The sequence below is a fragment of the Anguilla rostrata genome, chromosome 9, assembly GCF_018555375.3.
Source record: "Anguilla rostrata isolate EN2019 chromosome 9, ASM1855537v3, whole genome shotgun sequence".
Classification (NCBI taxonomy): Eukaryota; Metazoa; Chordata; class Actinopteri; order Anguilliformes; family Anguillidae; genus Anguilla; species Anguilla rostrata.
The window spans coordinates 6972501-6998783 of record NC_057941.1 but is presented as its reverse complement, the minus strand read 5'-3'; the positions used below and the strand labels follow the sequence as shown (position 1 = coordinate 6998783).

The 26283-nt window shown below is 45.8% G+C and overlaps 1 protein-coding gene and 1 long non-coding RNA gene across 2 annotated transcripts in view; one reads left to right on the top strand and one right to left on the bottom strand.

Moving 5' to 3' along the window:
• Positions 1 to 26283, bottom strand: part of LOC135262786 (uncharacterized) — a 656092-nt gene that overhangs the window by 49447 nt on the left and 580362 nt on the right. The window lies entirely within an intron of this gene.
• LOC135262521 (neurofibromin-like) overlaps positions 6239 to 26283 on the top strand; it is a 126982-nt gene continuing 106937 nt past the window's right edge. The window contains 4 exon segments of the mRNA XM_064349535.1: positions 6239 to 6521; positions 20475 to 20618; positions 22230 to 22313; positions 24408 to 24598. Coding sequence (XP_064205605.1) covers positions 6462 to 6521; positions 20475 to 20618; positions 22230 to 22313; positions 24408 to 24598 — 479 coding nt within the window. The 5' untranslated portion in view covers positions 6239 to 6461.

Genomic DNA, 26283 nt, shown 5'->3' with positions numbered 1-26283 from the left:
TTTTGTCCTCTTTCTTTCCTGAAATCCTGTCTGAGCTGGCGTGTTCGGTTCCCTCTGGTGTCGAAAGTCAAACGCAAAGAGCCTGGACACGAGGAACGAGGATTCTTGGCTTGATGTGGTATGTAAATTAGACTGTCCAGTTAGCTTGGGTGTGCGTGCGTGCGTTAGATAAGTGTTTAGCTCTTCAAAATAAAAGTCTCTTGCATCAAGCAACAAAAAAAAAAAAAAGAAAAAAGAAAAAAAATGACAGCCACTTTACACGATGGTGTTGACAGTTGTACTCTTACCTCTTTTTGCGCTCGTGTGCGTATGTGTTTTGCGTGCTTATGTTTTGTGAGTGTGCTTGTGGTCATGTGTATGAGTGTGGGTGAATTTAGAGGTTAATTCTGTGAAAGACTGCAGTAATTGAGGTGTTTTATCGAAAAAAAAACTATCAGTGCTATAAAATATATAAATATATATAAATATGGTTTTATTTAATGTACAGCTAACATGAACCTTTTAATATTTGTACAAACATTTTATATTATACTATGTCATAACATTTTTAAATAGGTACTGCTGCCCTATTACAGATGTACAGACCTTTATATTTTTTTCCAAGTACTATTAAACATAAATTGTACATTTTTTTAGAATGGGTCAATACATGTTTTTTAATGTCATGTAAGGATTCATATTTTTGTATTGCATGTGGCTACTATTCTGTAAACACAGCTTTTGTTTTCATCCTTGAATGACAATAAAACAAAGCTTCAGTCATGAGATCGGCTGGGCCTGGTCTTTCTTGGGTGGTAACTCTGCACTTCGAGGGAACTACAGGATTTAAAAGACTAATTCTTGACAGTGGTTGTGCACAGGGTTCGAATAACGGGGGGATTGGGGGGTCTGACCCCCCTAATTAAGACTTGGACCCCCCTCCCCAAAAGAGGTAAAACGCCACTGATGGGAAATATATTGTAATATTTACGATTACATGTAAGAAGGTTATATAAATGTTTCAACCCCCCCGACCTGTTGTTCTTACCTCTTTTGGGGGGGTCGAAAAGAGGTAAAAACACTTAGAGGGAACTACAGGATTAACAAGACCAGGTCAAAACCTAGTGTATGGCTGGACCTAGCACACGTGATCCGGCCAACCAATGGTGTAACTTCATCACTCACTCAGTCACTCACTCAGTCACAGACATTCGTGTTTGTAGGGCTGGCCCCGCTGTTGCGGTCCAGCCAAAAAGACTTATTCTTGACAGTGGTTGTGCACATCAGGAAACATGCATGTTTCGTTTATCCAAAGGAGAATTATCTTAGACATTTTCCTTCTATAGCATTGCACAACATGGAATGACCTGTCTTCTACGTTGTAATAACCACCAAGCTTGTCCACATATAACTTCACTGATTCCACAATTATTAGGATGTCAAATAACCAGAGTGCACTTCTGATCCAAGATTTCTAGCGAACTGGACCACTGCATCTGATCATTTCAGCAATATTGGGGTATCAATGCACGCAAAAGTCGAATCCTGTTTTTTTTTTGTTCCTTGATGTCGTAGTCTTCAGATAGGATAGCGGCCTTCATACAACATACGCTAATGCTAGTCGCTGTCAAAATCACGGCAGCAATTCACAGGTTGTATTTTATCATAATCAAGAAAGCAGTCAATAGTAAACAAGACCAGGTCAAAACCTAGTATATGGCTGGACCTAACACACTTTATCCGGCCGACCAATGGTGTGACTTCATAACTCGGCCGACCAATGGTGTAACTTCACCACTCAGTCACTCACTCACAGTCACTCTGTCACAGACATTCGCGTTTGCAGGGCTGGCCCCGCTGTTGCGGTCCAGCCAAAAATGGCAACATATTTCAACCTTTGTGAGAAAAAATGTGTTACATTGGTCGTTCTGTGTTTAAGGCATGTGCCACTTTATTCCAAGAGAAAAAAAAATTTCAAAACAGAATCACGGCCTGATACTGATCAGATACCATGGACAAGTAGGTTTTTTGGGCCTGCAGGCATGATTGTGCACAAAATGAGACAATGTATTGGCAAAGCACCAACACACATCTGCAGGCAACACAATGAGTATCTTTCTCTTCCCTGATGACCAACAGCAATGGATCTATTATTATTGGATGCTTTTCAGTAAGTAATATGTTGTCGATTGTTGTGCTTATTGTGCTGTATTGCCAGCAACTACATACAGTTACGGCTGATCAGATTAAAGGCAGAGGTGAATGAATAGGCTCCTTATAACTGAACGAATGGCCATTAGAACTAACCATTTGGTATATAATGAAAAATTCAAAGGCAAAGCAAATGATGATGAGCCAAACCTGCATTGTTTTAATACATTTAAGGAAAAAGTTGAATTAACTTTTTGAACATATGTTCAACAACCTAATTATGAGCCTATTGAACCACCAAGATGATCTAATCTGTAAATAATTTTGTTGCCTCTTTTTATGTAATTGTTCGCAACATGGCACAATAAGCACAATGTGAACGTGGGATTTTCATTCTTCATAGCTTGCATAGCTATATCTGACATAATGTGAAAAAAACCAGTACACTCTGGAGGTCCCCAGGACCGAGGTTGGGAACCACTCCTATACATATTTCCATAAGAACCAAAACAATCACATAATCATTTTTATTAAAAATGAATTATATATTACAAGTTCATATGTATTACACGGCTTTGTTGAATGGTCGATTCTGCTTGGCCACATCAGACATTCTATGGTCAAATGTTTCTGAATACTGACCGCTGCTGTGGGTAACAGACCGCTTTCATTTAGAACGCCATTCATAGAGCTCCGCAGAAAGAAGCACGGTTAATTTTAAAATTTGCTAATTCGCAACACCTGGCGACAGAAAGACGTCACTCCACCGTTAACTTGCCATATTGTTTCATATTAATTTCAGTTTATTTTAAATAATAAAATCGATTTCTTTCGTGAGGTAATAAGCCGTGTAATAAGTAAGGAATAATCCACTCCCAGTTAGTCTATTATGGGAAAATAATGACCTCCTCATCGCTTCGGGGATTCTTCGCCTCCGCGTTGGACATTATTTTCCGATAGCAGACCACCTCTTCGTGGATTATCCCTAATTTATTTTTGTTCAGTATTGTTGTTCTTCCTGCATACGTTAAAACGTTCTACAACTGTGTCTCGTTGGGTTTCTCTTGGTCCTCTTCGCAGCCTTTAGGCTACTTCCTTTCCCTCAATCTAGTCATTGGACTGTACTTCTACTTTGAAAAGGTAAATCGCATGGGGAACCATAAAACTGGAGCAGAAACAAAACCCGCAGTGTATTTCCAGATAATCAGCCCCCGTTGATTTTAGACATAGACTATTAGCCTATAGTTTGTTTGTCTGTGCCTGTGCACACGTGTGTGGTGCCTTACACACAGTATAAAGTTTTACAGAGGAGGGTCCCTATTGGACTCATAGCCTGCGTACCGTCAGGGTTAAATTAACACTGTACATTTTACTGTGCAACTGCATTTTCATTTGGGAATTAGAGAATGAGATACAGCAGCAGATTTACATTTTGTCGACTGTTCTATAACCAAATTAAATGTATCCCCTACCCCTTGTTGCACTGAACAATTATGTTTCTATTCAGAAACGTAACGGAATTGGCAAAGTAACGTTTACCATCTGTGAGAATGTGTGAGAATTATAGCTCGTTTTATTACACCCAGCTCACCCCAAGATGGACCACCCATTTCAGAATTATGCGGGTGGGTACAACTCAAGTCAGAATTGCCTACCTGATAGCGAGTGCTCAAAAGCAGATGTGTTACATTATTGAAGCCAGAAGCGGGCCCTCGTTTCTAAAAGGTAGTAGGGTCTACACGGGATGCGCTTATTTTGGCAGGCGTCTTTTTCCATTCATAATGACATTTCCCCACCATTCACATTTTCGTCGAACCCCAATGCTGTGAAAGAGCTCTGCGCTGGCTGCCTTTCCGAAGAAAATTATTATCAATGGAAGTGCGATATGCGCCTACCTCCACCGGGAGCGGCATTGCTTCAGAATTGTTTCGGCAATTCCGAGTCGAAGGAGGCGTAGCGCCCAGCAATCTTGAATGACTCGCGACTGCTGAGACTCGCGAGAGAAGAAAAGACTCGCGAGAGGGAAAACGCACACTTCTTGGACACTGCCTTATGAATGGAAGTGCTTTTGTCGCTTTTGATGCTGTTGCCATTGAGGATATTTTGCAAAACATTCCCGAGACCAGCCACGTATAAATATCTGCCAGATCACAGAGAAAACTAAAATTGCTGAAAGGCATTACGCTTGCCAGTAGAGGTTTTTCCGAACATCAATAAACCACTTTATTGCCAAGCAAAGACGTAGTCAAACTTGCGAGAAGATTAAAGTGGTGAAAGACAGGGTTCCTACATCAATCAAGATAGAAGTCTTATTATAACTTTCATATCTACAGCATAAATCTATAAAATTTAATATATTTAAAATAAATTTAACAGTCACTCATTTACTGTTGGCTATGTTCTCGTTTCAATCCCCCTGGGTTTATGGTAGAGAAAAGATTTGATCTAATGCAAGCAAATTTGTTTGTATTTTTTTCTTCCAAAACAATTCTAAAGGATGCTACATTACTTATGAAGGTCAGCTTGATTGGTTTCTTTCCTTTTCTCTACCCTTTTTCAGCCTTATTTGTTTCTCCTGATTTTCCAATGGCCTTTTGGGCCCTTTTTCTACCTGTGATGAGACAATTCACAAACAATCAAATGGGTGGTAGCTTTTGTGTGTTGTCAGTGACTCACTGTTTTGAACCAGTAATAGCGCTTTACTGCAGAAGGCGCAATCTTTTGATTGGCTCATATGGATGGGTGATTAACGTTGCAGGACATTTACATCCATCATTGTGTTCATGAAGACTTAATTCCCCATGACTTAGCCTGTTACCATTTCTCTAATATTAACAAGCCCAACATCGTATTGACAAAACTCTCCTCAGTTGCCCATACGGAAAACCTTAAATTAATTTAACTGAGCTTAATTGGACAAGGAATTCAGAACAACAGGAGTGGTGTGAGCAAAAGCATGGCGGCACAGGCACTGCGAGTTTCATCTCAAGCTTTTTTTGTCTCGGAGTAATCTCCAAGCCAAGATCTATGGTTAAATATGTGAATTAACATCACGGCACATCAGCATGGTCATGCAGAAAGAAAGAATGTCAGGGGAATTGGAAAACAACATATTGTATTCACACATCATTAAAGCTGATAGAAAAATACACAATAACTATGATTTTGCTATAACCACAAATGTTTTTTTTTCACGTTTAAATATCAGGGATATGGCAATGCATTCATGTGTCCGCATGTGTTTTGGTGCCTGAGTAATCATTAAAAAGCTCACAGGTAAAAAAAAAAAAAAAAAGATCAAGGTTAAGACCTAGGTTATGGCCTATTCTAACGTAGATCTATACCCATTTTTTCTGGGGTCTTGAAACTACATTGCCTATTACATAACACTTGGACAGCACGGTTTCTTGGCATTGGCTGTTAAGGAACCCCCCCCTCCCTTTTTCACACACATACACATTCAACCACACATTCTCACACACCAATCCAACCCCCCCCCCCACCCCTTCCTACAGCCAAACACATTCACAAACACGAGTCCTTGCATTCATAATATTGGTCTTGCTGAAGGTCTCCCATTTCCCATCTCTACTAAATAAAAATAACAAAATAAAAGAGGTATTGGTGGTTTTTGACATGATCCTTGCCAAACTACTACCCTTAATCTAATTTAATTCATATGTCACAATTATTATTATTGTTATTTTGGGGACATTCGAGGCAAAATATGTTACATAATAGTGGAAATACCAGCACAGAGCACTGCATAATGCTAAATCAAGACAGTCGTATCATTGCAACGCTATACAGGTGCTGTATCTGTCATCATCCGCTGCATGACTGCATGCGTAAAAAACCAAGAATCTGTTGCATCCGTCAATACAATTTTCAGAGAGCACGGTACAGCTTCTTCCATATGTTTTTCTCCTAGCTGTAAATTCGTAGCATCTCAGTGCAAAATGACATCACTGATCTACTGTCTTTTCCTTTCATTAATGAAACGACAAGGCGATAGCCCAGCCACTCACAGAATCCCTCCCTCTGCTCTTCTCTTTTCCACACACCGCACAGATCCCAGCAACGCAAGCGCAGTAAGCCACCCCTAAGAGCAGCTTCGGTACTTCATTACGGCTTCACTGGAAAGGAGGATTCAAACTTCCGGTAGTGTCATGGCGGCATGGTAGTGTCTGCTAAAAAGAAAAAAAAATAGCCAACCCCCACCGCCCAGTCCCGACAGCGGTTTCATAGAATTAACGGGTTGAAAATACGAAAAAAGGCACTATCCTTGTTGGGATTGCAAGTAGCCCATCGCGGCTTCCATCCGGCCGGCCATGGCGGCGCACAAACCCGTGGAATGGGTTCAGGCCGTAATTAATAGATTCGACGAGCAGGTAAGAATAGCAGCTTCGATCTGGGATTCGCCACAGATGTCTTTTTGAGGGTCTGGGTGGCAGCGAGGCGGTGGTGCTGTGTCAGAACCATACAACAGCTTAGATTCTGGTGGTGGTGGTCGAAAATGCCAGGATAGGCTATGAAGAATTGATAGCAAGCTAACTAACCTCTCCTCAGTCATACTGCCGAGCAGAACCGCTGCAGAGACAGCGACAGAGAGGGCGAAACATAACCTATAGCTGGCTAGCTAACATTAGCACATCTATAAGCTAGCTAGCATGCTAATCTGTTGCAGCTGCAAGTACACAGTGATAGATATACATTGAGAAATTGGCTGCAGAATATAAACAAAGGGGCCGATTCAGAGCATGCTCTTCACTGTTGTTGATAAGGAAATAGATGTAGCAATGAGCTAACGTTAGCCAGCTAGCTCGCGATCTGCCGTAAACGACCTGGCTCCAAATTTCCACTAGGTAGCTAGGCGTATTGAGGTTACTAGATTTCGTTTTTAGCTGCAAAGATAGTAGGGCAGAGTGAGGGCGAGGTAGCAATATCTATAGATAATATTATTAACGTAGTTTGTCCTAGGTAGCGAACTCATATCGGTGCTGTGTGGCCATCAAGACATCGACGTTTGTGTGATGAACTTCATCGTAGTTGACCAGTAAAGATAGCTTGCTAGATGTCTGTTTCGCTTTTGTGTTTTGATTACGTCCTACTTGGTTTGTTAGGTTAGTTCTTGCCTAACCATCGTTAGCTGTATGTTCAACAGCAATATGTCACTTTAAAAGAGGGCTGCATAAAATCGTCATCAGTCTCATATTTTACACGCAACACCAAGAATATAAGTATCTTGTTCCTCTCATCAGTTTGAAGTGTCAACCAAGATCGCTGTTTGTAGTAAAAAGAGACATGCATTTCTGATCCAGTATTTACGAGACATAATAACAGGTTGTCATCATGTATTGCATTACATGCAGTTTTGTACACTGCTAAGGAATTTTTCGGAGAAGCTTGCTATTTTGATGGTACATAGTTTTCTAGCCAAGCAGGGTAGTGTAGCTAATTCACAAGAAACTTCAGGTGGCTAAGGAATTATTCCCAGGATGATGCGCATCATTTTGTGTTGTCAGTCTTGCAAGATACTTCTGTGGTTCTGGAAGTTCTCAGGTGGACGTCTTCTTTAATATTGACGTCAAAACACCTTTATTAGTAATTCTGAATATAGAGAAAATATTAGAACCGTGTAAAAAATACAGCTTGCGAGCAAAGTATTGCCTGAATCGCGGTCTGTTTTTGCGATTTATATGGGTCTGTATGTAGCTGTGGCGTATTAGAAGAGTAGGCCTATATTATCTGTCCATATAGTTCAAGAATTTTGCAGTCTTTAATTGCTTCTCCCGATCACTCCTGCTCGCTTTGCAAAAGTTGGAGAACAGAGAACAGCACATTTTTGGTCTTGGAATCAACTAACATGTCTTCATTATTGAAGTATTGAAACTGGAAATATGTTTGCTAGCTAAAAATTCTGTCAGTTTCAAAATGACAAGTGGAAAGTGTGTTTACCATTGTGCTACCATATCTCTGAAATATTTTTCTGTTGGGGAAAAAAGTTTTTTTTTTTTTTTTTTACAAAGCCTTCCATGGTTTTAACTCATATTTTGGTCTGAATGTTAACACATGAATCCTCGTTTGTTGAACTTTACTGAGAGACAAAGTTTTCTCTGTGAAGTTCATTTGAAATGAATAACTTGGTTGAAGAGGCCCATTTTTAAATCACATGTTAGAAACTGCAGCTTTGAGTTCTGTTGAATGTGTATATCAGTGCTTGAGGAGGATCTGTTTTTTCTTTGCATTGGGGCTTATCTGTTTATGGTCATCTCAGCTCTACATTTCTTTTACATTGGAACTATGGCCGGTTGCTAATTCCATTTGTTCTGCTCATCGCTGTTCAGCACTGCTTCTATGGTAGTGATCAGTGACACTGGTCCTTAGAGGGCACAGCATTCTGGGTGTTTGAGGAAAACAAACTTGCACCCCCTTATATGTGTTCCCTGGACAGTCTGTATACAACATATGTTGCCTTTAGAGCCTTCCATGTCCAATGTTTTCCCCATTCCTCAGCGTAGTTATGGTACTGGTGGCTGGTGATTTTAGTCATCTTCCGAACTTTGACCTTGTTTAAGTCATTAAGGTGGGATAAAGTCTTGACATCTCAAATGGGCTACATGGCTGCTTCTCCCTCCAGTTCCTGGTGATCTTTCATTTGTAACTGTACGCCCTGTGGCTGGCCCGTTTCTTTATTCTGACATATTGAAGTGTATGGCTTGTTGATGGAGTCAAGCGGAGAGATTGCGGCGGTTGTGGCGATTGCTCGGTCGTGGTTCATGATGTGACGGGCCGTGAGGTGTGTGGACGCCGTCTTCTCGTCAGAGGGCCGGAGGCTTGAGTGTGCAGGCGTGGTCGGAGCCGAGTGAGAGAGTCACACGGCGAACCGCCGCGTTTCGACCGGGCCCAGCCCGACGCCGAGCTGCGCGAGACGCGGCGGACGGAGCCGTCGGCCGGCGGCAAGGGGGGCGGCTCTTCCCCCCTGCTGGACACGGGCGACGGCGTGCCCACCCGGGGACGTCCCGTGACCCGCACGCACGCACGCACGCTGGCCCCGCCCCCCTGCCCTCTTCTGCAGCTGCAGCAGTGCTGCTCCCCAGCCCTCACTACGGGGAAACCCAGCTCCGTTTACCCAGGGGGCCTGCAGCGGCCTGCACATGACCAGGCCCCATGAACAAGCAGTCCTCTGCGCATCGTCTGGCGTGGCGGACGGCTTGTCTGCAGGAAGCACAGGCTGCTGTAGCTCGCTAACGCACAGATAAACACCCTCTACTTCATGTAAAAGTTTGTGAGATTAATAGAGGATTTACTGAAAAGAATATTGATCTTGGGGTAAGACTGAACATATCTGAAGAGTAATAGATAATTTACGACTAAAGATTTGGTTGGGCAGTGGAAAGGATGGACAACCCTGTGCCTAGTTGTTGAGCCACCATGCATTTTTATTGAGGGCTTGCAGTGCATTGTGGGTGTAAGGATCTCTGTGATAATGTGATGGAATGGAGAGACACACACATGTCCTTTCCTCTGTCCCCGCAGGTGACTCTGTTACCTCCCCAGCAGGCTTGCCCTTTGATGTGTGCCGTCCCAGCTTTCTGTGCCACTGGCCTAGTGGTTTCATTAATTCAGGATAAGTCATGGGTGCAGCCATTTTTATTTGCATTATATATTTTCTTAGCGTGTGCCCCTTATCCAGGGCAACTTGCATAGCTCGCATTTTACATGGCTGTTTCCGCTGATGGTGTTCTGTTTATCAAATGCAGTGCAATTGATTATAAACCGATATGCAGGTTAAATATCTTCCTCGGCGGTATAGCGACTGTACCCCGCACAAGGGACTCAAACTGGCAACCTTCTGCTGCCATTCCCCCCCCCCCCCACCTCTTTGCTCCTTCCTTACCATGTCTAGCAGTCCCGCACAGGAGCCTTTGCGCTTGTGTTGCAGTCCCTGCATTGTGACCCCCAAAGAGGATTTCAGCACTTTCTGGAGTTGCAGTCGGCTCCAGTCTCTGCTTTCACGGACCCACAGTGCACCGATTGTGCTGTGGCTTAGACGCCGGGAGTGACTCATTAGACTTTGATGGAAGTGTAATAGAGATTAAGTCCGCTTCTCATTGTTAAGCCTATTTGGAACTCCACAAAAGTGACGAAAGAGGATTGTGTGCGTTGGCATTAGCTGGGCTGGCTAGCTGGCCGCGCTTTTGGAATCCGGCGCGTAGCGACGCCTTTCCATGTGCGTCCTGCGCTTCTCATCTCATATTCCAAACGGCGAAATTATGAGGGCGTTTTCATGTCTTACATGTCCGAATGGTTGATCAAATCTTTACTTAAAAAAGCCACTGTACTCAAATCTATTAGTGCACAGTGGTCAATAGCTAGACTTAAAAATGTGATAACCTGAGATTTGTACTAGCCTTTCAATGTTAAAAATCACAGTGTCTGTTTTGACCTGTTCGGAAACAGTACCCTGCCGCCACTGTGGTGTTGCGAAAGAAAATCAATGCAAGTATTCTGTTCTAAGGCGGATTATTTCAGTTTATTTTTGAATTCAGATCTGGGACGGCCCGATCTGGTCAGCACCCTCAACTTGCACCACCACCCAGTACTTTGGAACGATTTTAGGCCTGACTAAGGCCTGATGGGACTTGCGGTTTATTTGGTCAGGGTTCCAGCGCCCCGGTGATATTCCTGCGGTCCGTCCTTCACGGTTGAGGGCTGGACGGAGATGTTTTTCCGAAGCCCGGAAGCGGTCTGAAGGACCCGTGGCCCTTTGTCTCCCCCGGCCAGGGTGGTCCGATTTCTCCGTTGCGGTGGACGTGGCTGCATCCACCCCAACGGAGTGAGGATGCGTTGGGACGTGCGATGGTGAGGATGCGTTGGGACGTGCGACGGATATATGCCTGCTCAGCAGCGTGGAAAGCGAAGCTCCTTCGTCCTGGGGCTAGCGCAGAGCTGGCGCATTGTAAGGGTAACCCAATCCACGCTCTCCCCTCCCTGGCGCTGACTGGCTGTCCTCAGCTCCAGGAGTCAGCCATGCTTCCGAGCTTCGGCAGTAGCACTGTGGACTGCACTCACGCCGGTCAGTCGTGTGGGCTTGCTATTGGACAGTTGAGGGTTCAGAGGTCATGTGGGAATTAAATGGGTTGCCAAAATGCGCCACTGTCCATAAACTCAAGCTTCCTACATTTTATTAAGCATTGCTAAGATGAGTTGCGGGTCAAATTATTGCTTTATGCATTTAAACCTGTTAGACACCAGAACACTTCCTGAAGGTTACTGACAATTCTTAAAGAATCATCTGTTTTGAACAACATGCTGTAGGCTACATGTTTTGTTGATTCTTTGGCATCTGCAGGAGTGTTGTCAGATTTACCTTTCATCTTAAGAATGAAATACTTTGAAGTGTGTACTTAAGCCAGGTCTGGTGGCGATAGGTCGATCAATTCAAACAGTGATTTTGATGGCGGGAGAAAGCTGGTCTCTGGGCTCAGCATTATTTGGCTTGACCTGAGAGTTGTTTACGGTATTGGCGGTTGTCAACATGCTTAACATGTGTGTGCATGGGTGTGCACACATCACGTTAGGCCAGAGTTGCTGAATTTGTCCACCAAAAACATTGCACGTATGTTGACGTATGAACGGACGGCTGAAAACTGTAAAACCAAATTAAAATTGAGCAGCAACCCTAGTCTGATTGCAGATTTAAAAAAATATTCTGTTCCAAAAAATATCAGCGTCTCTGATGTTCTACACTGTCTGAAAATGATTCAAACAAAATCTATATATCTAGGCCTACTTGATTTTAGCAAGTGCCAAAAATTGGGCGGGGCTGACGTGAACACCATTTCAGTGAAGCCCCATTTCAAAGTTCAGGAAAAAGCATGTTGTTGCTGGCCTGCCTCACTGTTTTCTCCATTGCCATGTCAGTGTGCAAGGTGCCCCCCCCCCCCCCCCAACTCCACTGGTGTCCTGATGCTTTATACCTTCAGGCCACTGCATTGGCACCCCTGTGCCCCTGATTTTGCTGTGGTGATTTTGCAATGTTATCTGGAATTTGCATCACTTCTATCACTGAGTGTAAATCGCATCTCTGCGTGTCATAAATATCAGACAGCTTTGCCAATCACTGAGCTCAGAAAGTTACTAATACTTCCTGTTTGGCTACTCACTGAGCAGTCGTAGCACAGATGCACCATTTACCTGATCTGAATGTAGCTTCATACAGCTTATTTCTTTCTTGTAACTTTCCATTTCTGTTCTCTAAATATCAACTGTTGATGGTGTTCATAGCGAAAAGTATAGCCTGCTTACACACACATGAAAGTAGGCTCAGATATGGCTAACTTTATAGCTAGGAAAAAAAAATCACTTTCACCATCTCCATGTCAATATGATGTAGCTAACAAAGCAGAATGTCACTTTATGTTGTGTGTTTAGGTTAATTAAGCTATTCTGTCTTATTCAAAATTGCCACCGAAAGATGCTTTAGACACAAAGGCTCATGTTAGCATAATGGCCTGTCATTGACCCTGGCAAGAACTACATTACATTACATTACAGGCATTTAGCAGACGCTCTTATCCAGAGCGACTTACACAACTTTTTACATAGCATTTTACATTGTATCCATTTATACAGCTGGATATATACTGAAGCAATGCAGGTTAAGTACCTTGCTCAAGGGTATAACGGCAGTGTCCTTAGCCGGGAATCGAACCTGCGACCTTTCGGTTACAAGCGCAGTTCCTTACCCACTGTGCCACACTCCGTGCCACACTAAACAATGAAAGAAGTCCAAATGTGGGGAAATGTGTGGTGTTGGTGTTTGGAGGTTTGATCACCTTCCATGGCACTATGTATGTCCTGTGATCCATGTAAACGTCTCTGCTTTTCCCGAGTCTTCGCTCGTATCACTGTTTTAACACACAAATGTGCATATCCTGTACACACGTGGCTCTGGCTGTTATATTGGGAATTGTTACTTAGAAGCAATTAGCCACAGTTTAGGCTAACATTAGTCTCTGGTGTTAAATAGTACCGAAGGGTATGAAGCCAGCTTTCTGGCTGGACCGCAACAGCGGGGCCAGCCCTACAAACGCGAATGTCTGTGACCGACTGACTGAGTGACTGAGTGAGTGATGAAGTCACACCATTGGTCGGCCGGATCACGTGTGTTAGGTCCAGCCATATACTAGGTTTCCTAGATTTGTTATAGTGTGTTTGATTTAATTTAATTTAAAAGGGCTTCGTTGTTGCGAAACAGTCACAACAGCCTTCTCTCGTGTGCAGTTTTGGGTTACAGTAGTTGCATTTATGCAAGATTCAAAAAAGAGAGGCAACATTCAGAAAGAAATACACTTCATTCTGTATGCAGATATCCCGACGTCTTTTTTTTCATTATTACAAGGGGTCATGACCCAGACCAAATAACCCCTACCAGATAATGACCTCTGTTCCTTCAGCCAATCGTATTTTGGTGTCTGACATATGTGCTGTTTATTGATCATAATATTTTTCACAGTCGTTGGTAGCATCGCTAGTTTCAAGAAAAAAAAAAGGCTTAATGTCATGCTCTAGCTAGCTTACGCGACATTAGTATATTAAAACAGACATTGCTCCTTGGGTCTTTAAATGTTATTAGCCTCTGTGTGGCAAAAATGAGTTTCGATCTGAGCGCCAAAATGTTATTTGTAATTTGTTTAATCCCTATAATTCTGCCGTTTTCTCCTGCTTCGGTGTCATAATAAAATTATGACCGACACACGTTTATTGTGAGTTGGCATATTATGGCAGAACTGGTTGTTTTTATCAGAATGCAAGTGAATTGGTGTATAACACAGATTTTTATATTCCCTAGCGCAACCACTGGGTTAGCATTTTAGGTTATGCATTTAGGTGTCCTTGTTTTGTCAAACGGAATATAGTTGGGTCGTTGTTTATTATTTCAGTGATAGTGTTGGTAAATTTGGCTTGGCGAATAATTAGAGGAAATTGATTGGTACCAACCTAAGTGAGCATTGCATCCTAAAAGGAACCCCATGTTTTATTCAATTTCGTCATATTTCTGTTTGAAAACTCACTTTTTCAACAAGTTTTCACTGTTTTCACTCACTGAGCTGAGCTCCACTAATTTCTGGCTGGACCGCAACAGCGGGGCCAGCCCTACAAAAGCGAATGTCTGCGACTGACTGACTGACTGAATGATGAAGTTACACCATTGGTCGGCCGGATCACGTGTGTTAGGTCCAGCCATACACTAGGTTTTAACCTGGTCTTGTTTATGAGTAAACGGTCAATCTGTCGAGGCTGGATTTTCTATATCAATAGCATCATCACTCATTCAGATGCCAACTCCAGCTCCTCCACTTTCGTATCTGCAGTTTCCAGTTGGACTCCACTGTTGGTCTTCACACAGTATCAAGCTTGGGCTCTTACTTTGCACTCTCATTGGGAGCCTATTAATTTCAGTACTAAACTCCTCAGTGAATTTATTGCCCTTAATAGAGATTTATGTAATGAATGACCTGGCTGACTTTGAGTTATTTTCTTATTTTTTGGGGGGGATGATTTTTTTGGGCTAGATTAGCTTTCCACATATAGGCCTAGGTCTACTGCCAATAATAGAACAGGCCTCTAACTGAACTCAAGAGTGTGAATAAATGGGGTACTGACAGTGTGAAACCAAGCAAATTTAGCCCGCTCACACAGACTAAATTTTGTAGCAAATTCATTTTGGACAGGACTTCAGGCTTCTCATGGAACACGTTCCCCTGGATGACATAAGGGCAGAGACACTGGACATGCTTCTGATGGTTTCACTTGGAACAATACCTGATGTGTTGCTTGGGCCCAGTGATATTGTGGGGAGGGAGGTCAAGATATTTGAAAAATAATATGTCCGGATAGCCGAATATATTTTTGTGCTGTTTTAAGAGTAACAAAATAGGAACCGCATGTGATTTTATTTTAGAGGAACCACTCTCTGTTGTCCTATGAGGCCAAATGATGATTGTACCCTATCATCCTCTACACGTAGGTTATGCAGTGAAACATTTGGAAAAGTTTGTTTTTCGGGCTTAACATTATCGTGTTTAATATAAAAATATGCTGCATACTCTGTGTAAAGATGTTATTATTGGTGTTGTGTACATTTTCTTAAATCATTAAAATAATCAAATCTGAAACCACCATTTGGGGAAAACATGGATAGTATTTACCCCCAAAAAACTGTTTTCAAATTTTCAAAGAATGGTGTATTCTAAATGTAGCTGCAGAAAAAGCACGTAAATGGTGTGATGCATCTTCATGAACATAAGCCATTGGCGGCAGTACAGAAGCTTCTCGCAAGTCACAGTTATAATTTGTAAGCGAGTCAGTAAGATGATACACATGCGTATCATGACCCAGGGTATGTGAGGATAGGGCTGTGTGCTTTTTGGGTGGGGTATCCAGAGATGGACCTTTGAGTTGGTTATACTGCCTCAACCTTAATAATATTAATTATCCCCTCACATACGTGGCTACCGCTTAAAACGTTGAAAGAATCTGCAAAACTGATACTTTAAGTAGCCTATTACTATTACTATATCCTGCAATTGTCCTTAAACAATACTTTCTACGATCTAGCCTATATCAAAAGAGTGTGGATTTTTTTTATCTTATTGCAGCCTCAATTAAAAAGACGTGGACTTGTGTAATCGGACACTGTTGGCCTAGCTCACAGTTCCCACACATGAAGAAGCACACACAAAGCATACCGTGGCTGCAGTTCTACTGTGATTGAGTTTTGGCAATTGCATTTTTGAGCAAAACAAATTTCAAAATGACTTGATTCAGAGTTTTGCATTTGTATAACTCTGAATCAAGTCTCTTCCTTGTGTATCGCGTATGGGATGTGTGCTCCTGTCTCTTGTGTAATGCGTATGGGATGTGTGCTCCTGTCTCTTGTGTAATGCGTATGGGATGTGTGCTCCTGTCTCTTGTGTAATGCGTATGGGATGTGTGCTCCTGTCTCTTGTGTAATGCGTATGGGATGTGTGCTCCTGTCTCTTGTGTAATGCGTATGGGATGTGTGCTCCTGTCTCTTGTGTAATGCGTATGGGATGTGTGCTCCTGTCTCTTGTGTAATGGTATGGGATGTGTGCTCCTGTCTCTTGTGTAATGCGTATGGGATGTGTGCTCCTGTCTCTTGTGTAATGCGTATGGGATGTGTGCTCCTGTCTCTTGTGTAATGTGTATGGGATGTGTGCTCCTGTCTCTTGTGTAACGCGTATGGGATGTGTGCTCCTGTCTCTTGTGTAACGCGTATGGGATGTGTGCTCCTGTCTCTTGTGTAATGTGTATGGGATGTGTGCTCCTGTCTCTTGTGTAATGTGTATGGGATGTGTGCTCCTGTCTCTTGTGTAATGTGTATGGGATGTGTGCTCCTGTCTCTTGTGTAACGCGTATGGGATGTGTGCTCCTGTCTCTTGTGTAATGCGTATGGGATGTGTGCTCCTGTCTCTTGTGTAATGCGTATGGGATGTGTGCTCCTGTCTCTTGTGTAACGCGTATGGGATGTGTGCTCCTGTCTCTTGTGTAATGCGTATGGGATGTGTGCTCCTGTCTCTTGTGTAATGCGTATGGGATGTGTGCTCCTGTCTCTTGTGTAATGCGTATGGGATGTGGCTCCTGTCTCTTGTGTAATGCGTATGGGATGTGTGCTCCTGTCTCTTGTGTAATGCGTATGGGATGGTGCTCCTGTCTCTTTGTGTAAGCGTATGGGATGTGTGCTCCTGTCTCTTGTGTAACGCGTATGGGATGTGTGCTCCTGTCTCTTGTGTAATGTGTACGGGATGTGTGCTCCTGTCTCTTGTGTAATGCGTATGGGATGTGTGCTCCTGTCTCTTGTGTAATGTGTACGGGATGGGTGCTCCTCGTCTCTTCCTCCTTTGCGTGTACAATGGGCAGAGTGCACATAAGGGAAGAGATTGGTCTGTGACCTTTGAGGAATTTAAAACCAGGCCCGTGAAACAAAGTGCCCTGTGTCTGCCCGCCCGGCATTAATATGGATGTCAACAAGCCGGGCTGTGTGTGCGCCGGGGGTGCTGTGAGTTCACACGCCTGACTCCGCCCAGCCTCGGGACTCTCATTTCCAGAGCCAGGCACACACACGCCCTCTCCCCGGGGCCACCAGGGGGGGCCCCCGTCCCGTAAGGGTAGGACCTGTCGCGTCCCTTTCTCTGTAATGGCGGACCCCGGGCAGGGGGGACCCAGCTCGCTCGCTCTCCCCCCCGACCCGCGTCCCAGCTCCCGCGTTTGAGTGGTCCCGCTTTGGCCTTGGAGCTCTGGCGGTTCTCTGGGACCCCAGGTGAAGCTGGAGGGAACGGAAAGGTCTGTCCCAGGTGAGGTGGGTTTGAGTACAGACAGGTGAGGCAGGTCTGAGTACAGACAGGTGAGGTGCGTCTGAGTACAGACAGGTGAGGCGGGTCTGAGTACAGACAGGTGAGGCGGGTCTGAGTACAGACAGGTGAGGGGTCACAGTGGAGTACAGACAGGTGAGGCGGTCTGAGTACAGACAGGTGGGCGGGTCTGGTACGACAGTGAGGCAGGTCTGAGTACAGACAGGTGAGGCGGGTCTGAGTACAGACAGGTGAGGCGGGTCTGAGTACAGACAGGTGAGGCGGGTCTGAGTACAGACAGGTGAGGCGGGTCTGAGTACAGACAGGTGAGGCGGGTCTGAGTACAGACAGGTGAGGCGAGTCTGAGTACAGACAGGTGAGGCGGGTCTGAGTACAGACAGGTGAGGCGGGTCTGAGTGGGTAGGACTTTAACAGTGTGTGTCGTCCATTTTAGCTTGACTGGAAGGATGCGTTGGCGAATCAGTATCCAGGACAAGAACTATCCATTTTATAATTTTTGTTAATTGCCTTGTGAAATTAGATGGGGCACAACTTAGACTAAGTCAGCCTGAGGTCAAAGTCCTACAGATCCCCCCCCCACCTCCCCTTCACACTTTCTTTGGTTCCAGAGTTTTGAGCTTTCTCTTGGAGTGTTCAAAATTTGATTGGCAGCTGAGAGGCTCAAGTGGCTAAACATTTATGATTTTGTGTTTGTGCTGGCTCTTTGTTGGCAGCACCTGGGCAATGATTTATTCTGGTTTTTTATTTTGTCCTCATGTTGGCTGTACAGACTTAACTGAACTCTATGCTGAGTGCTAGTACAGTGAAGTGTCAATTAAATGAGCTTTTATAAAGAGACTGCTCAGCATTATGGCCCTTAAAGTGGCAATCTGCAATTTTTCCATATTAAAAAATGCCATATTTGATACCTTGTCATGCTGGCATATTTGTGGCAATATCAATTAATGTGTTTTCTTTGTGAAGTTTCTTCTCTATATGCTGTTTTTCCACTGGTGTTGCTGGGTGTTTAAAATTGTGCTAAAAAAATGAGGCTTGATATGTTGCTCAATATTTCTGTCAGGTGACACGTTGTTGGTCGTCTCTAGGCAGTCTTCTTTCTCCAAAATACACTACCGCAGGGTTGTCTTCTGAGAAAAACAAGCCCTCGAAGTGTTCCTAGTAATAGCTCGTTTTGAACGGAATTCCGGTATTTTTGAGTGTGAAAACGGACTTTTGTCCCCCCGGCAAGCCGCCACGGACGTCGCCCGAATCCGCCAAAATCTGGAAAAAATGAAGGATCGGCACTTTCAAACGGTTGCGTAGCCTAGGTCCTGCTTTTTTTCATGGCTTCAGATCGGAGCGGCTCGTGCGGCTGTGTTGCCCCCTGCGTCTTAAGGCCACGCTAAGCGCGGCGGCCGCGCGCATTCTTCACATGTCACTGCATCTTCCCAGAATTCCCTCCTTTCGTCTCACGGCCTGTACTCTCAGGCGTAAAGCTGTCATGGTCTCTGGCCACATACAACCCTGCCCAGTGAAGCAGTGCGCTGCCAGCGTCCTCTGCGTGCGCGTAATCCTATTTACTAAGGCCCCCGTGTGTAGCCTGCGTTTTAACAGCCTTCATTGAAGATCTCAGATGTTATAGCCTGTGTCACGTAGATTTTGTGCTCGATTATTCCGAAGAGTAGGAAAATGGGAAATTGTTCCCAAAAAAAAAAAAGGAAACTGACAGTATTAAATATGCTTACCCTGTAGTCTCTAACCAGCACAGGCCATGACAGTCTGCATTGCAGTCTGGCTCTCTAAAAGTGCTATAGAGTACGTAAAGGTTAAATACCCATTCAAATCCGTATACTTTGGAGGCGTAAAAGGGTGGTGGTGAGCTTTCCTCTTTACACTGTCAGGAACTGGATGTGATCTCTGGAAAAGTTACGGTGTGGCAAATGATTTTTATCCCCCATGAAGTGCATCTGGTGGTTTGATGATCCAGGCTAAGTTAGGTTTATGAGTAAGCTTTCCTTTTGTGATGTTAAGACGCTTGCATCTATCGTAGAAGTTTGCATATAAACAAAAGCCAGGCTAGCATATTTGGCCAAAATATCACAAGTGTATCTATAGTGAAAACTGAGTCCTGCTTCGTTGTGTCTCTGAAATCTATTTAAGCTGATAGCTGATAAGTTGAAATATTAATATCCTTGCTACCCGTGATATGGCAAATTATCAGGGAATATAAGAGTGTTCCTGATTGGTGGTTGCAGATCAAATGAAAAAACGTTCTGGCTCTCTTAGTGGCATCTGTACTGATCCCACAGGGTCAAGAGAATCTCGGTCTGCGTGGTGTTTGGCAACAAAATACAGACCAAGTCATTCAGGCTTAACACTGATCTAGAGATATGCAGGTCTGACAGATGTCAGACATATCCCAAATGGGGGGCGACATAGCTCAGTAGGTAAGAGCGTTTGTCTGGCAGTTGGAGGGTTGCCGGTTCGATCCCCCTGCCCTGGGCGTGTCGAAGTGTCCCTGAGCAAGACACCCAACCCCTAATTTCTCCCAACGAGCTGATTGGTACCTTGCATGGCAGCCTTTCACCATTGGCGAGTGTGTGTGTGAATGGGTGAATGAGAGGCATCAATTGTAAAGCGCTTTGGATAAAAGCGCTATATAAATGCAGTCCATTCACCATTTACCAAATGGAGTGAGCTCGCGAAGTGTAGCGCTTAAAGTTGGAATTCTGATTTGTGTTCCCTCTCCCAAAAAGTCGGGCTGTTCCATCTCCGCACTCGCTTGCACATCCTTTGAAAAGCGCGTGCGGAGGGGGTCATTTTAAAATCGGCTCCAAACGGCTTTTACGTGCCAGATTCGTCCATTAAAGCCACGTTGTTACAGTTCTGTGTTTTGACTGTGTTGCTTTCTGTGTGCTTTCTGTGCGATGAGTGACCCTGTTTCTCTCCTCCTTCGATTTCCAGCTTCCGGTCAAAACTGGACAGCAGAGCACCCACACCAAAGTCAGCACAGAGCACAACAAGGAATGTCTGATCAACATCTCCAAGTACAAGTTCTCTCTGGTGATCAGCGGGCTCACCAACATCCTGAAGAATGTGAACAACATGGTGAGAGCACCAGCGGCCCCCAGGGGCCCAACCACCTGCTTTTGTGTTTTTCGGCTGGACCGCAGCAGCGGGGCCAGCCCTAAAAACGTCAATGTCTGCGACTGACTGACTGAGTGACTGAGTGAGTGATGAAGTGACACCATTGGTCGGCCGAGTTATGAAGTTACGCCATTGGTCTACTAGGTTTTGGCCTGGTCTTGTTTTACATTAAATTGCTGGATAGATATTAGTTTTGTTTTTTTTTTTTCGTTTTTTTTTTTGGCTATCGAACGGGACTCGACCAGCTCCTTCCTGGATGTCCCGCTGGCCCTTGAGGCTCAGCAGAGGGTTGTGGGATTCGTAGTTCCCCGCCCTCAGCACAGCTGGTTCCGTGAGCCCTGCGGGCTCGTTGCGTGCGAACAGCGCGCGTTTCTGCGGATTTACAGTAGGGTGCGCCGCGCGCTGCAGGCTGGTGGAGGTGGCAGCGGCGGTGGCAGGGGTGGGGGCCCCAGAGTCAAGCAGCACTGCTGTATGCTAATGGCCTGCTTTACTCCGCTAAATTAGCCACCGGTGCCCTCCATACACTGTCACTCAGCTGCTGCACGGGTCTCAGCCTGTTGCACGTCTCAGTGCTGCACGGGTCTCAGCGCTGCTGCACGGGTCTCAGCGCTGCTGCACGGGTCTCAGCGCTGCTGCACGGGTCTCAGCGCTGCTGCACGGGTCTCAGCTCTGCTGCACGGGTCTCAGCGCTGCTGCACGGGTCTCAGCGCTGCTGCACGGGTCTCAGCGCTGCTGCACGGGTCTCAGCGCTGCTGCACGGGTCTCAGCTCTGCTGCACGAATCTCAGCGCTGCTGCACGGGTCTCAGTGCTGCTGCAGGGGTCTCAGCGCTCACATCCATCCACTGTTAGCACAGGCTAGCCAGGGCCAGTGGAAACGTTTGTTTGTGTGACGAGCTTCTGATAGTGTAGCAATCAAAAGCCCAAATTTATGCCAACTGGGCGGTTATTTTTGGCTGATAATAATTTAGCGAGTGAGCGCGTCTTTAGGCAGCGGTGGGCTGGGCACACGGGCAGTGCCCGTTGCTCTGCCGCGGGCAGAGTGGAGAGAGTGACTCTCCTCACGCCGGTGAAGTGGGCACTCTGTGTGGGCGCAATCCGGCACGGCAGCCCCCCGCTGGCAGCGTGCCCCGCAGGCGACGCTCTACCTGGCGTACGGGCATCAGATTGATGATGTCACTGATGTCACTTCTGACAGTGGCACCTCATGACCACGCCCACATTAATGGTGGCACCTCATCGCCAAGTCCCTCTGTCATGTCTCTTTCTCTCTCTGTGGACCTGCACAGACTTCACCTGTCTCTCTCTCTCTCTCTCTCTCTCTGTCTCTCTCTCTCTCTCTCTCTCTCTCTGTCTCTCTCTGCCGACCTGCACAGACTTCACCTCTCTCTCTCTCTCTCTCTCTCTTTCTCTCTCTCTGTCTCTCGCTCTCTCTCTCTCTCTGCGGACCTGCACAGACTTCACCTGTCCCTTTCTCTCTGCCTCTCGTTTTCTCTCTCGTTCTCTCTCTCTCTTTCTCTCTCTGCGGATCTGCACAGACTTCACCTGTCTGTCTGTCTGTCTCTCTGTTTCAGAGAATATTTGGGGAAGCCTCAGAGAAAAACCTGTATCTCTCTCAGCTCATCATCTTGGACACACTGGAGAAGTGCCTGGCAGGGGTGAGTGACTTCACAGTCTTTCTGTCTGTCTGTCTGTCTGTCTTTTATCTTCCGTCTTCCTGTTTTTCTGTCTCTGTCTGTCTGGCATTCTGTCCCTGCCTATATCTCTGTAATTCTCCCCCCCCAGTGTGTCCGTTTTTGTGTACCTATGCAATTAGATCCTGTCCTGCAAGCTGTTTATTTTGGGTGCTGGACATGTGTGGGAAGTACTTTATGAAAAGGTGGCATCCTCCTTCATGTTTAGCCCCTGAAACAGTCTCTGGCTGCAAGTCAGGAGGCTTTCCACCCCCCCACCCCCCCCCACCCCCAAAAAAAAAACACACTCACCCAGCCCAGACCTCTGCTTAAGCACTCGCAGCCTCCTCCCCCCCCCCCTCCCCCAGAGAGAGGTGCAGCTCTCCCGCCCTCTACACAAGATTACTTTTGCAGGTGTTTCCGTGTCTTGAGTTTGCATTTTCACAGCCTCCAATGGGATTGCCCGGAGTTTCCTGTATAGATTTTTCATTACCGCTTGCTTTCAGATGGACGCCAGCTGCTCTCTGTACCGGCCAGTCTGCGAAAACTTGTCGTTTTCTTGTCTTTTCTTGGTTATTTTGGTGGAATTATTTTCTGTAACGGTTCATTACAGGCGAAGGCTGTGGTTCCAAGTAATGAATTGATGTTTAAGCCCCCTGTTTCATCAATCAACAAATTATATTTCATAATATCTCAACAAAAAACATTTTTAGTCATTAGTTAAATTGCAAAATCTAGGCCTGCTATTAAATGTATTGATGTCAAAAATGAGGCCAAGTTACAACAAACAATATTGGCTCTCTGACCTCAATCTGATCAAAAATCCTGACAACCTGTAGAAATATGTGGGTCGTTTGATAGAAACTTGTTTGAAATTTGTTTGTTGAGTGCCTGCAACTTAGCTGAAAGTTTTGGCACCCTGGTGGTTTATGGTTTTGTCTGTGCTGTGCGAGTGCATGATATTCATTTGTAAGCGGTTTCACACCAGCGGATCATGTCCGCAATGACTCCTGCCATTTTCAGGGGTCGACAAGAAACGTGTCTCCAAATGCGTATGCCTCAATAATGCCTCGAGTTCTGTCGGGACAGTGGTGTCTGTGTGTGATATCCGTCTCCATTTCCACAAATCTGGGATAAAACGGGCATGCTCTGAATGGTACTCCGCTGCAGAATACCAGCTTCCCCGTCTGGTTTTACGTGGTTCGGGGGGGGGGGGGGAGGAGTTTCGTTGGCAGGGAAGGACCTTGCGCTGCAGTTGTGGTCCTGATCATGCTCCACGTTATGCATTTTCTGGCTTGGACACTGTTTAAAAACGTCTTTGGCAGCGGCCACAGGTCTGTTATCTTTATGGAAGTGAGCTAAGCTCAGACCTCTCAGAGCTTAGCCGCACCGCGTGTTTTCCGTGCGTGTTTAGAAGCTCCCGCGTTCTAGAAGGAGCTAAACGCGTTAGCGGCAATCGGAAAAACTGTCCAGCGTCACGTCATGTGTAGAATGAATTACCAATTTCACGAAATGGAATAAATCATTGATTTTGAGACTCGTTGGATTTACTTGTCGTCATTTATTTTAAGTGTTGCTGAAATGTCATTGTATTTAGTTTAATGTACAGGGTGAAAATATTGCTAAACTTCCTCAGTAAGGCATGTCATTGTAACGCGTTACAATGCATAGCCTAATTAGTCTGTTTTGTTTGGGAAAAGTATAATTTTTTCATGTTCTGTTGAGGTGAAAGGTCCAAAGGAGACCGCTTGTGTGATTCTGGCAGGCCTTGTTCTCGCTCCTCTGTAAAGTCCATAACCGGCGCATTCAGTAGCTAACAGTACTACAGAACCCGAATGGGATTATGGCTTAATTTGCCTTATTTCAGTTCCCGGCCTTCTCAGTTTGTTCTCTGCGTTCCTGTGTGCCTTGTGACTGTTTACCTGATTCTTTTCTGTCGTCGTTCACGGGCCCCTGGTCTCCAGGCCAGAGCGCCAGCCCCGCCCTCTTCCTAAACGGCGGGGGGAGGGCATGCGGCGAGTAGCCGATCGAACCCGATTGGTCTCTGACTGACCCCCCCCCCCGCCCCTCCACCCACAGCAACCCAAGGACTGCATGCGGCTGGACGAGACCATGCTGGTGAAGCAGCTGCTGCCGGAGATCTGCCACTTCATCCACACGTACCGCGAGGGGAACCAGCACGCGGCCGAGCTGCGGGCCTCCGCGTCCGGCGTCCTCTTCTCGCTCAGCTGCAACAACTTCAGCGCCGTCTTCAGCCGCATCTCCACCAGGTACCGCGCCCCGCCCGACCGACGCCTGACCACCCGCCCAACCGACAGACACCCACCGGCCCAACCGACACCCACCCGCCCAACTGACACCCGCCCGCCCAACCGACACCGACCCGCCCGCCCAACCCCGTCCCCACGTTAGCGGTGGATGAAAGATCATGGATGGGCTGGGCGAAATATCGCAGTGATAATTATCGCGTGCAGTAACGGTCGTCGCCACCGTGTGGCGTATCACCCACCTTTCTTTTGTCTTCTGCTTTTTAATTATACCTGAAGCTTTACTAAACGGCTAAAGAAGCTGTGTGAAAAGCTTCTGGAGAAAAACGTAACCGCTGTTACCTACTGGGTGTCGACAGCCGAGACAGCCAATCAGCAGCAAGGTCGCACAGCTTCCGTGTGATCACGTGATGTGTTTCTGCCAATCGCGTGGAAGCTGCAAGGCCTTGCTGGCTGTCTTACGGTCAAGCAAAAGGTGACGTTTTTTTTTTCCGGAAAGCGTTTCACGCGGCATCCAAAAGCGTGGTTGTTTGCTATCGCGTCAGGTATAATTAAAGAGAAAAAGACTAAAAGTAAGGCGGTACGCCACACGGTGGTGACGACCGTTATTGCACGCGATAATAATCACTGCGATATATCTGGTTATGGACTCCTGTCCTGCGACAGGGAGCCAGGATGGTCCGTGCAACTCTAAATCCCCCTAGTGAGAGGATTTATGAGACTTCACTGAGCATGGTTATGTAGCAGTGGATGTTGTGTACAGTGAAATAGCACTTGAAACTCATGTAGCTTAGCAACAAAGAGGAAAGAAGAAATAGGATCTGAGTATCTGGTGAACGTCTAGAATCTGTGGTACCGCTGCATTCACTGTGCATTGCTACAGTATCCACTCACAGTCCTGTCTGCACAGTTTCTCAGTATCCACACGCAGAGCTGTGCAGTCTCTCACTATCCACACACAGTGCTGCACAGTCTCTCAGTATCCACACACAGTGCTGCACAGACTCTCAGTATCCACACACAGTGCTGCACAGTCTCTCAGTATCCACACAAAGTGCTGTCTGCATAGGCTCTGAGTATCCACACACAGTGCTGTCTGCACAGGCTCTAAGCATCCACACACAGTGCTGCGCAGACTCTCAGTATCCACACGCAGTGCTGCACAGTCTCTCAGTATCCACACACAGTGCTGTCTGCACAGGCTCTCAGTATCCACACGCAGTGCTGCACAGGCTCTGAGTATCCACACGCAGTGCTGCACAGTCTCTCAGTATCCACACACAGTGCTGCGCAGTCTCTGAGTATCCACACACAGTGCTGCGCAGGCTCTCAGTATCCACACACAGTGCTGCACAGGCTCTCAGTATCCACACACAGTGCTGCACAGTCTCTCAGTGTCCACACGCAGAGCTGCACAGTCCCTCAGTATCCACACGCAGTGCTGCACAGTCTCTCAGTATCCACACACAGTGCTGCACAGGCTCTAAGCATCCACACACAGTGCTGCACAAGCTGAGTATCCACGCACAGTGCTGCGCAGGCTCTCAGTATCCACACACAGTGCTGCACAGTCTCTCAGTATCCACACACAGTGCTGTCTGCACAGGCTCTGAGTATCCACACACAGTGCTGCACAGTCTCTCAGTATCCACACACAGTGCTGCACAGGCTCTGAGTATCCACACACA